The 12,658-nt window shown below is 42.4% G+C and overlaps 1 protein-coding gene across 2 annotated transcripts in view; it reads right to left on the bottom strand.

The window, feature by feature from the left end:
- NUP214 (nucleoporin 214) overlaps window positions 1–12,658 on the bottom strand; it is a 36,847-nt gene that overhangs the window by 11,392 nt on the left and 12,797 nt on the right. For both annotated transcript variants that reach the window (XM_015879155.2, XM_015879156.2), the window contains 12 exons: window positions 11,930–12,033; window positions 11,132–11,314; window positions 10,561–10,646; window positions 10,388–10,471; window positions 9,801–10,049; window positions 8,942–9,103; window positions 8,673–8,781; window positions 5,791–5,866; window positions 5,022–5,130; window positions 4,377–4,479; window positions 2,655–2,728; window positions 136–1,872 (listed from right to left, as the gene is read on the bottom strand). In XM_015879155.2, the coding sequence (XP_015734641.1) occupies window positions 136–1,872; window positions 2,655–2,728; window positions 4,377–4,479; window positions 5,022–5,130; window positions 5,791–5,866; window positions 8,673–8,781; window positions 8,942–9,103; window positions 9,801–10,049; window positions 10,388–10,471; window positions 10,561–10,646; window positions 11,132–11,314; window positions 11,930–12,033 (3,076 nt within the window). The remainder of the gene's footprint in view (window positions 1–135; window positions 1,873–2,654; window positions 2,729–4,376; window positions 4,480–5,021; window positions 5,131–5,790; window positions 5,867–8,672; window positions 8,782–8,941; window positions 9,104–9,800; window positions 10,050–10,387; window positions 10,472–10,560; window positions 10,647–11,131; window positions 11,315–11,929; window positions 12,034–12,658) is intronic.

The raw sequence follows: 12,658 nt of genomic DNA, 5'->3' as shown, positions 1-12,658 counted from the left end.
CACTGCAGCTCCTATTCTTACTAACTGAAAAAAAAAATGAGGTGCTAGAGGGAAAGAAAAGCATTCCAAGAAGCCTAACTTTTCCCAGTGATAGACAGTGCTAGAATGCTGAGCGTCTCTGCAGTTTGCTCTTACCTGAGGCTTGGCAGAAGCTGAACCCAGCAGATGATGTAGTGGTAGTAACAGCAGCAGTGTTACCAAAGACAGATCCCCCCTGCCCAAAGCTGCTGCTTTGCCCAAACACTGGAGTGCTGCTTTGTCCAAACATCCCACCCCCAGTGCTGGCAGATGGCTGGCCGAAGGAGAAGGAGCTTGCACTGTTGGTGCTAGAAGATGCTCCAAATACATTGCCGCTGCTTGAGGCTGCAGTGGAAGCTGCTGGCTGGCCAAAGGCAGGCACTGTCCCAAATCCAGACTGGTTGAAGGTAAAACCACTTGAAGAACTGCTCGCTGGCTGCCCGAAGGCCGGTGCTTGGCCAAAGGCTGGCTGCCCAAAGCCCCCAGTTGTGGTGGTGCCAAACGCAGAAGCACCAAACCCTGCACCAGCTGCTGGTGTGGTCACTGTGGCAGTGCTGGGTTGTCCAAATGGAGCTGATGCTGTGGTACCTGCCGGCAGTTGGCCAAAAACAGACGGTGTGGAAGGAGTGGCAGTCGTATCAACAGCAGGCTGGCTAAATGCTGAGCCAGATGAGCTGGAACTTGGAGGCTGAGAGAACCCTGAGGAGCCTGCAGAGGTGGGGGCAAACACCAAGGAACCAGCAGCTGGACTCTGAACACACGTAGGAACATCAGCAGCAGTCGGTGCGCTTGATGGTTCTGCAGGAGAGGCAACGGTTGTTGCAGAGGCTGTCACTGAGATGCTCTGATCCTGTGGGACAGTAGCTGAGGCAGGCGCTGGTGCCTTCAGCTCACTTGTGGAAGCAGGAGTAGCAACGGCATCAGGAGGAGCTGCTACTGATGCAGTACTGGAGCCCACGGTGCTGGTGTCCCCAGCTGCTGTCTGGGACACAGGGGGTTCTTTAACAGACTCTGAAAGCTGTATCTGAGGCTGTGGAACCTGCGTTGTTGGAGGTGAAGACTCAGATGCTTCACTTTCAGATGTTTTTTCTGAAGCAGAGAGCAGTTTGACATCTCCTCCACCCTTGTTAGAAGTTGCAGCTGGGGCAGCAGTTTGTGACGAACTCAAGAAATTCCCAAATGAAAGAGATGTTGAAGTAGGGAGAGTAGAAGGGGCAGAAGTGGATGTGCTCATGCTGCTCGCTTGCTGAATACCAAAAGAAAAGTTGAGTTTGTTTCCACTAGAACCTCCAAGATTAAATGCCCCAGAAGACCCTGTGTTGGTTATCTGAACATTGCCAAAGAGACTGCCTGTGGTACTGGTGCTGACGGAGGTGGGTGCTGTGGCAGCTGATGTGACTGACGTTGAAGTTGCTTCTCCAGCTTTTCCTATTGCCAGGGGGGCACCAAAGACAAACCCAGAAGGTGATGTAGATGTTTTAGTTGATTGTGCTCCTGGGGCACTGGTAGATGGTGTTTTAGAGGTGGTTTTGGCATTATCATCTGCTTGACCAACACGCAGTCCTGAGAAGCTCCCCAGAGTTTCCCCAGATAGATTGTTCAGAAACAAGGCTTCCCCTGGCTTAGTTGGAGGGGTATCTAATTTGCCAGAGGCTGCGGAGGGTGCAGAAGACGTTGCTGCAGCAGGTTTGTTTGACTGAGTGCCATCTGCTGAAGAGCTGTTTGCTACTGCTGCTCCTGGGGCACTTGCTGGCTTGAGGGAGCCAAAAGCAAAGGAGCTCTCAGGGACTGCTCCAAATTTGGAACCCCCACCAAGTGAAAATGAATCAGGTTGATTGGACTCCTTAGCAGGGGCTGTAAATAGAAGACAGAAGTTACAAACTGATTTATAATGCGCTAAGCTCTATTTATTTTTTTTCTTCTTAAAGCAACAGTGGCATAATTTAGGCAAGTTAGTTGTTTCTGGTTAAGGTCAACAGAATACTGGTTGTATTTCTGCGGCTGTGATAATTTAAGGACATAAGCTAAGAGGTGTTATCTTGTATCAGAACAACTGATAATGCTGAAAGGGAGAGAGAAGGATGGAGACTTCTGAGCACATAATCTCTTTTTCAAGGCTAAAACTAGAGTCAGTTAAGTTCTAGATAATTATAAAGCTTCAGGCCCCTCTTCCCAGACCAGGTGAATGTGATCCATCTACAAAATGGAAAGACAGCCTTATACATTGATACTGTCAAGTTTTATAAGCAACACAAAGCTGTTCCAATTACTCCCCTCCCATTATTAAACGTTCACTCCACATAATGCCAGCTTTCTATGCCAGACTTCTCTGGCAACTTAAAAATCTACTGATTAACAACAGAGGAAATGACTGCAGTTATATTACCCTTCTCATAAATTAGAACCCCTTGAACATTCATGGCAGCAAATATTTTGTTTCCTCTTAATTGAAAGGCAGGTGGCCTACATTCTCCTACACTATAGGACATAATCCAGCATACGTATACAATGTTATTGCAGCTACTGCAATTTTAATAATAGAAGTGCAACTTAAAACAAAGAACCACATGAATTAGGAAGAGTAAGCATTCTCTTAGCAGAGGACAGATGCAGTTTGTACAGTCATCCAAGCTAACCTTGCGAGGCAGCGAGGCTGGGCAGAGTCGGTGATGAAGCAGCTGATGTGACGACACCAAAATTAAACCCAGGCCTAGGAGGAAAGAAGAGAAAGGGAAAGAATGACTTTGAGCTCAAAGCGCTGAAATTTCCAGCCCCATGATCAACACAACCTTGAGACTCAGATTTCCTGTGCAAGTCTGTATTAGGCCAGACACACAGGCATACACACACAAGAAGTTTCTCCAACAGTTTCAGCCCTGACAAATTTCCTAGGAGTGCTGATGAGAGTCAGAATTCAAACCTCTTCCAACTGTCCCTCATCCTCTCATATTCTTTTGTTCCTGCTGTATGTTCCTTCCCCACTCAGCTCAGCAGCTAAACACCATGCACCAAACCATTATTCCCTCCTGGGAGACCAGCAACATTGGAGGCTATAGCAATGACTGGAGCTTATTGAAAATTAAAATACCAGAATGGTAAGAGAGTGCATGTACAGAAGGGAATAACTGGACACTGCCATCCCTTGAAAAGGAGATCACTCACAGCAAGACAGAAATTAAAGGTTCCGTGATTGCTGAACACTAAAAAATTGCGTCTTGCAAAAATGCTGTGATCTTTCAAAATGAGCAATGAGGTGCTCCAGAGACCTGCATCCCCTGAGGCTTTTTAAGCTTTCTCACTGCCTTGTCCTCTGATTCTCAAGGACCAGCTGCTGATCTAGTAGTCAGACATCACAAACAACAGTGCTGTATTTAGCACATGGTTTATAGACTGAAGCACTGCAGTTTGGGACAAAGGCAGGGTTTGTCTGCTTTTTGAATCTGAATTTCAGTGTTTCAAGACCATTTTAGCCTTTTGAAGAGTACTGCAAGGCATTTAGACAACATCCACTTGACAACCAACAAAGAAACGTTTAAGACTGAATGAAAACAGTTGTTTGAAAGTACCAGTGTGTTCTGAAATACTTAAGTGTTACCTGCTTAAGAGAAACTCACTTCAATATTAGATACTTAAATATGGAGGAATTCAAACAATTATCTGTGAGGAGCCATTCTTCTTCCTCAAAAATACAATATGACCAAGGAAATACTTATTTCCATCCCTAAAAAAACACTCCATCAGGAAGGTTTTTGAATCACTATATGTTCATACAATGTGCCCTGCTTTGCATTACTGTTACATGACAGAAACCACCAGATGGCATGGTGACTCTTTAGTTACTTTCACGAACAGGGTACTTTCCAAGCCACAGCATGGAATTTGTTCTGTTGTTTCAGACTAAAGTAATCCAGCAAGTTTGACCATCAGCACAAATGTCAAGCCCTAATTGGAAATTCCAGCTCTTCTGTATCTCAAACTTCTACTGGCATTGGAAACCTACATGGGTATGTCCAGTTAGGAAGCACTACATTACTCTCTTTGGAATCAATCTTCAGAAGTATTATTACAATGATCATATTCAGGTTCTTCCTCACTTTTCTCTGGAATTGGAAGCTTCTGAAGTTCAACCTCTCCACTTGCCATTGTAAAGTCAAAATTCATTCTCACATGTCCCTGTGCAACTTACTAGGGATGATCTTCCTGTGACAGCTCTTTTTCCCCCTAAAAAACGAATGGAGTTTAAAACTATCTGTGGTGTCATTTCACGTTACTCTGCAGCTTGTAGGTAACGCCAGCTATAACAGATGACATACTCATACAAACAACAAATACAAAGAAATGTTAAACTTCATACACACCCCACAGAAGAAAATGAGAAAGCCTTGTTAGGCTGTGCAGATGTTGCTGGTACTGATGTCACTGTAGAGGTCACAGCTGTAACAGTTTTTGCTGCCCCTTGTCCTGTAAGTCATACAAAGAAGCATTACAAAAAAGAAGACCATTCACATCATCCAACTATCAAAAAACAACAGAAGAGTTCGTGGGCACAGCCTACAGTTTTTCTCAGTTGGGAACAAAGGATTTCTTGCCAGTTAAATTAGTCTGATATTTGTGCACAGAAACATTCCTGCTGCTGTTATGTCATCACAGAGTATGTGAATTAAATATGGAAGGCAACAACATATCTGATTAGAGGAAAGACAGGTGTCACCATCTTCAGATGCTTTTTCAGTGCTTGCTGTTACAGGTTACACATTCTGAGTCCACAATGAAAGAGGAATCACTAAATCCTCGATGGAGGCAAACAGGCAGAATAGAGGGTTGTACACAACACTGCGCTCCAGCTCCTCTGTACTTTTATCTGTTCAAATTCCTACCTCGAGACAAACACAGCAGCCTCCCAGTGGAGGCAGATCTTTTTTCCTCAGATTCTTCATTCTCTTAACTGTCACCCTGACAGGTGACATTCAAGGCTTTATTTCTGTCTCCACCAGACTTCTTACCTGAAATTTTGTTGCCAGATGATGCAGGGCCAGGTGTAGATGCCACAGGACAAGGTGTAGATACAGAAGAAGGTGAAGCCTGTCCCTTAAGTGAGCTTGTTTGAGGTGTCTGAAAAACATAAATATGCTTTAAGTCAACACAAGTTGCACACTGACAAAGGTCCATCTGATCTTGGTCCAATATTACAGGAGTCAAAACAAATTAGAGGAAGATGGTCAAAGTACTTGGCAGCACCCTTCAATTTCAGGCCCTCTATATCTTGACATTTAAACGCTGCTTAATTCAACTTTTTCAAAAAGTCTCTTGCAGAGGCCAGCAAACCTCCATGTGCAACAGTTCAGTGATTCCAGGGGAAAGAGACCATTGAATGGTTGTCCAATATGCTACCATAAAACATAGCAGCTTGTCCACCAATAAGAAATGTTTTCAGTGAGATACAGGATAGGGAAACAACTCTGCCTTGACGGCCTCACTCTTCTTTTTGGTGAGATTTGAGTAGATTTACCTAACACCATTTCCTTTCTTGATAGCTGCAACCCTTACACTGCTGCAAGTCTGCAGCCACTGAAAAGCTGCAAGAGCCTTCAAAAAAGAGAAAAGGAAAGACATAAAAATAAACCTAAGTCACAGATAAATAAAAGGTCTGCCAAGAATATAGGACAAGCTGTGAAAAGAGACTGTTAGATGACCTGTTCAACAACTAAACCCTGAACTGTATTTAACACGTCTGGGCATGGTACACCACAGGGAAGTTCTATATCAAGATACCTGCTTAGCCTGATTTGTAGCAACAGTTGCCAGAACTTGGTGGACTGCCTGGGCTGCAGAGTGAGGAACTGATGACCTGAAAAAGAAATATTAAAACATTAAATTAATAAGTCTAAAGGTAGATTTGCTTGTCCCTCAGAACACACAGCTTCCAGAAGACTTAAATAACTTCCATTATTAAAGATTCTAAGCACAACTCCAAACGAACAAATCTGATTAGGGAATAAACCTCTTAAATGAATCATCCACACTTAACAAAGGAAGTCTGCAAATGCATTTAAAGCTCTAGACTTAAATGATCAAGTCTTCTTCACACACCCTTGTCTCCAAAGAGAGTCGAGCTTTTCTATTTTACAAGGAGCTGGTGAAAAAATCAGCAGGTAAAGGGATTACAATTTTATGCCTAGTGGATAACAAAAGTAAGAAGCTTCCTTTATAGTGCAGAGCCCAGACAAGTACATGTAAGTACATGCAGCCCTCAGAAATGCTGAGTAAGGAGCCAAAGCGACAGAAAGAAAATAATAATAATAATAAAAGATAAGGTGCTCCATGTCTTTGAAGTGTAGTATAAGAATTAATGTAGTCATGACAAGAAGCAAGATAAGGCTAATCTGTATTCTCCAAAATAGGTTTGGAATTTTGACCGTGAAATCAACTGCACACAAAGCCTACAGACAACTACTTCCAAGGTGAAGCATCCTATGTGTTGTGAGCCATAAATACACCTAATCACTATAGCTTGAAAGCAGACATCTAGTTTTAACATCTCAAGTAAGTGGCTCACCAGCTTTAACAGTTAGTGCCAGAAGCCTTCAGTGGCATAACAAATTCAACACTTAATTGCATCCTCTTAAGTCTCTTACCCTAGTGGAGTCTTCCCATCTCAACACAGGCCAGGTATTCCCTAACACAATAAGCAATCTCCATAGTACAGAAAGGGCCAATGCTGCAAACTTCAGACAGCAAGAGAATCCGAGCAATAGAAGCTAAGTTACCTACTGGACATGGCAAAGGCAGAGGCCACATTCATGCAACATCATATTTCAAGTTCACACAAACCCTGAACAAAGAAGGAAATACAAAGTTCTGTGATGTTCAAGATCTGATGAGCCCTTTTTCCAAGAAAGTTCACAAGACAACTCAATCCAGAGCTCCTCTGACAATGAAAAGGCTGGTTTTGATTTCAATTTGAAAATTAAATACGAATAACTGGGCTGGAACCAGCACCACATCTAGATACAGGGCACTGCACAGCTGGTAACAACTGAAAGATCATCACTGCTTAACAACCCCCAGAATGAGCTGTGGTGGCAAAAGACAGCCAGTACCTCTGAAGAAGCAAGAATTGATTGAATTAATTTTGCTTGGTGAACGCTCTTTATTTTAGTGCTCCATCTGACCGGCAGGCTCAGTCAGGTAGAATTGTTAGTGTTTGTATGACATCAAAATAAGACTGTAAAAAGCCTTCAAGATAAAAAGCCAGCTGGTGTTCTGTACATTGGAGAGATCAAATCTATCCTGCCAATCTAAAACTATTTCAAAGTAAAAAGCGTATTTAGCTACAGTCCAAGTGAACATCAATCTCTGATATGTATCACTCACTTGTGTCTTGATCTATGTACTGCCACTACTCTTTGCTGTTTTTATTAGTGACTTGATGCAGATGGGAGATCTCAAACCAAATTTACAGACAATGCACTTATAGCAGGTGAGGAACTCTATGCTCCATCAGCATAAGACTGCTCCCTTTTTGATAAGCTACACCGAAGGAATTTTACTTTCTTCTTTGACAATGAAGAGTATACACACAAGTATGAAAATCAGAAATAATGTAACAAAAATTGTCCCAAGATCTGCACGCCTAGTCCACACTTATCTGGATAAAGAATATGCAGCTCCGCAGGGAATTCTAATCAGACATACATGGTGATTTATCCTGTTTTTAATGCCTTGGCACCATGACAAATGCAGTAACCTCAACTTTGCTCAGACTTTTCAGTAATGCCCTTGTCTCCCCACCCCAGAAACGGCCATGCATTATCTTGGTCTTAAGCATTCATAGGAACATCAAGCAAATATAGTTTCAAGGTCATTACCAGCAGAGGGAAAGGGACTAGTTCTGCGGCTGGTGACAGAGCCTGGTGATAAGACAGAAATCTCTGGAATGAGCTGAGCTGGCTGTTGTTTCTAAGCAGCAGAAAGTTACAGCTAACTCAGAAGAAAATTTAAATTCAAGGTTAAATACCAGAAGCCAACTTTCATAGTTTCCTTATGCGGATGACAGCTTTACAGCTCTGTATTCTTCCAAAGCAATCAACACTCAGCCCTTCAGTCAAAAGTCTGATGTCAAGAAATTTAAGACAAGTTTTCAGAGAAGCAAGAGTGCTGTTCTACCTCTGCCAGAGGGTGAGTCAGGGAACAGATGGGAGAGGCATGACCCCAGAGTACATAATATCTGTAATTGACGAGGAAGTAGAAAGAGCAGCATCTAGACAGCTTAAGTCCACAGACCACAAGCAGCAACAGAGGTGCACTTCCATTGCAGAAGGAGACCTAATAGTATCAGTGACTGGAAATCTCAGATGTGTGCGTTCACAATAAAACTCAGCTAGATTTCTGCAAGAGAAAATGAATTAAAACATATTTCACAGACAAATGAAGGATGATAATATTGGTTTTGTCTGTTCATTCAAGGATTTACTAACAGCTTATCCTGATCTGGAAAGAAAACATATTTTCTATTCATCCCACAAACTCATGACACACTTCTAAACACACTCACCACTGACATTATATCAGACTACTGCTCTACACACTGGTAGATGCGCCCTATTGCAAGCACTAGCGAAGGCTACCATCAAAAAAAGGGTGATCCCACTCACCCTATTACTGTAGAGACAGCTGGAGTCAAAGCACCTGTCTTGAGTTCTCGTACATTCACCACCTGGGGAACATTCTTCAGAGTTGATTCAGTCAAGGAGGTGCTCACAGCTTTAAGAAAATAAATAAATAAATAAATAAATGTGGTAAATACCTTCCCCATATTAAATACTGCAATCAATATGGTGTCTCCGAGTAACTCCAAAAGAAATCCATGTAAGTTTCTATTTGCCCAGTCAAGGGTGACTTGAGCAATCAGCCATCCTTTTACCTGGGGACTGGGTGGCCATCTGCCTTCGCAGAGCTGCTGCAGCAGCTGCCTGTGGTGCTGGAACAGTGACAGTGGGAGCAGGGGCCCCATGTTTCACAGTCTTTGTTGCAAGCATTGTGCTGTCTGCCCCTTGTGGGATGATTCTGTTTGAAGACGTAGGCACTAAACAGGAAACAAAAAAAATATTACAGTTCACTGTATCCATTAAAATCAGGAAAACTTGAAATCCTTTGCAAACTACAGTTCCTGTGATTTCACAGCTTCCATCTGATAAGACAGCTGACACTTTTCTAGCACAGACAGTTTGAGTACCTCAATGAATTCAGCATGTACATTGCAGTAGTTGTTATTTCAGTGCACCAGATGACTTTCAGTTTGTTGCTGTAGTCACTTCTACTGACAGCTTACTTTTCATTTTGGGGTTCGAGTTCTCTGACTGCAGACAAGGAAATCTGAGTATATGCACATTTAGTTCTTACTGTTTTGGGGCTCAGAAGTCCTAACCTTGTGCACACTCATCAAATGCAGAAGTACTTCAGCCTTCTGTTTTGAGGGGCAGCATTTTAAAAAAATAAGACAAATTACTAAAGGAAGACAGTGCCATCTATGGTCAGTATGATCTATAAGTAACAAGCAGTCAAAATGCAGTGAGTCAAGGTCCTTTAGTGCATTTAGGTACTTCAGTGTATTCCCAAGCTTACAGTGCCACTCTGCTAACTGCTTCTGGGAATTTGGCAGTGTAAATCTCCCTGCTGCAAACTCATTTCTCCAGGATTTGAAGCAGCAGCAATTTATACAGTGGTAAAAGACACTGACAGGAATACATGCAGAATAGCAGAAACACTGCAAAATAACTCACATAGAGTACCACCCAAGGAGGGGTGTTGTTTCCCAAAGGATGGAGGCTGAGGCACCAAACCAGGCTGGATAGATGGAGTGCGGACCACAGGGGCATGACGAGGGACTTGAACAGGAGCAGCCTCCTCTTCCTGGTCTGCTGCCTGCAGATCCTCATTCTCCAGGGACTGGGAAACTGAGGATGTTGAACTTACTTCATCCAAATCTTCATAGTATCTTGTGGACAAGAAGGCAGATCGGGACAAATTTGCTACAACAACAGAAATAAAAGACACGTGTACACTAAGGTGAGAGAGTCATCCATCCTAACAGCTAAGACATACATCCTATTTTAGGATGCTCTTCTAACTGGCTTGCTTTAATCCTACATTGCTAGGATACGACTTCCTAACTGCCAGCAAAGGCAACTTTTGGTAAGATTGTAACTGAAGTAAATTCTTACTCAGGGCAGATGAGGGAGCAGCAAGGGTGAAGTAAGGGCAGAGGCTACGAGAAGCTGCTCTAAGCTAATTTCAGGATTGGTTCCCACAGGAGGTAACTCACCCTCTTACAAAGCATTCTGGACTTTTAACATAGCTAAAGGTTTACCTGGAGCCGTAGACCTAACTGGTGGAGTCTTCCTCTTGGATAGAAAATTCCTCAACTGTGTCAGTTTCACAGGGGGCAATTTAGCTGGAAAACAGAAGAGAGTTATTAAGTCTATACCAACATTAACAACGTTAACATTTACATGTGAACACCAGGAAGGAAGAATACATTACCAGGTACTTTAGGTGGGGGTTTGACGCGTGATTCCAAGGTAGTTTTCATCAAGGCATTGCGCAGGCTTTCAAGGTCACTGTCAAAACTGTGACACAGCAAAACAATTAAACAGGATCAGCAGAAAGAAATCAAACAAATTAAGAACAAAAACAGGCCAAAATGAATCACTAGAAGTACTAACTTATCAGGAAGAACAGCTGGCTCCTCTAGATACCATGCTATTTATATGTACGTATCTTGATTTACTTTGGAAATTCTTAAGTTATTCACTTCTTCCCCTGAATTCAGACAAACAGCAGTACCTCTGTCCAGAGGTTCAATGGTTCAATTATCCTGATTATGCTATTATAAAAAAATAAAACTTTCAAGGGGGAATTTGTGATGAGTGTTAACGTATCACACAAATACAAGCGAGCTTCTGCATTACCTGGGCATAGTTTTGTATCATTTCTAGGATGTACTGTTCTCACACATCACATCCACAATCATTTCTCGGTGGACACACATCTGAATACTGCTCAGGGCAAGAAAGCAGTGGCAACACCACTCAGGAACTTGCATTTCACATACCTTTGAGCATTGCTAAGAGGGGATGTATCACTGGGAACACTCCACTGAGATGTCTGATTATACAGTCGGAGCTGCTGTAGGCTGTTCACCAAATGATGTAGTCTCTTCTTCTGCTGAATGATTATTTCCCGGTTATTAGCAAGGGTGTTAAACAAAGTCTCTCGTTCAGGAACAACCAGACGCCTTGAGACATAAGACCAAGAAACACAGATCAAAATGGTTCTACAGATCTGGCTACAAGCAGGCATGAACATACAAAGTGGTTTGGTAGATCCTGCCAGTTCTACCCCATGAAGTCAAACAAAGATTGTTTTAAACACAAAAGGCAGAATCACAGAATTATCAAGGTTGGAAGAGACCTAGATCATCCAGTCCAACCATCACCAATACTTCCCAGTTAAATCATATCCCTAATATTCTGCTTGTCTCAAATGCATGTTTCTCCTTTGGGTATGCTATAAATGTGTTTAGCTCATTTACTAGAAGATTGGGAGGTTTCATTGGCTTCCACCAATGGATGCATTTAGTCCCTACACACCTTATTTTACAGGTTTTTCTATCACAAGCACTCCTTTACCAGGCAAGGAGATGTAGCAAAATGTAACAAACTTCCACAGCCCAGTAATCTGAACCTACAGCTCTCTTCTTACCTGTCTTTGTTAAACTTTATTCATAAACCCCACAAAAAAAAAAGGTTGTACTGTTAAACAGAAAAAGGGTTTTGTCTATTGATGAGAGGCAGTGACTGATTCGTTGATAAGATCCTCACAGTCTTGTATTCCAGTTTCAGTTACTTACTTCTGCTTTCTCTCCTTTTCCAGGTGCCGATCCCATTCCAAATCCAGAACGTCATTCACATCCTGGACAGCATATTTTACATACTGGTGCAAGCGTCGAATCTCCTGCCATGCAAAAAAAAATCAGATTTTAATTCACTTCAGAACCTGCCATTTCAGTAGAAGATGATGAAGACCCTTTGGGTTCAAGCAGTCCAAGCCATGTGACACCTACCCATATTTTTGCCTGGAAAATTTAACCAGCATGACAATGCAACATAGAGAAAACCTAGTTATTAATTTGTGGAATACGTACAGGGTTTGGCCTGGCTATTTTATCCTAGCTCTGAACAATAAATAAGGCTTTCCATAACATTTTCAAAGCACTGCCATGTCTTTTCAGAAAAGGGTGGTACAAACATCAGGCATTGTACAAAACAAATCTTATTTCAAACTTCATTTCCAGAAGATGAGTCATTTGCTCCCACTTCACAATGCTGAACTGTCTAACAGTCATAGGTGATCGAATCCTTGTAGGCTATTCACATGGCTCCTGGAGTACCAGCATTCACAAACCATGATTCACAAAAGCATTCGTGAACACTTGCAGCCCTCATGATAATGAAAAGAATTAACTTGATTTTTATAGGTTGGAAATGAAAGAAGTAAGGCACAAAGAGAATTAAGTGGCTTCTCCATAACAACACAGATGCAAAACTAGCACAATGAAGCCAGATACGTCTCACCACAA

This window comes from Coturnix japonica, chromosome 17 (genome assembly GCF_001577835.2).
Source record: "Coturnix japonica isolate 7356 chromosome 17, Coturnix japonica 2.1, whole genome shotgun sequence".
Taxonomy (NCBI): Eukaryota; Metazoa; Chordata; class Aves; order Galliformes; family Phasianidae; genus Coturnix; species Coturnix japonica.
This window is presented reverse-complemented; position numbering and strand designations above follow the sequence as displayed.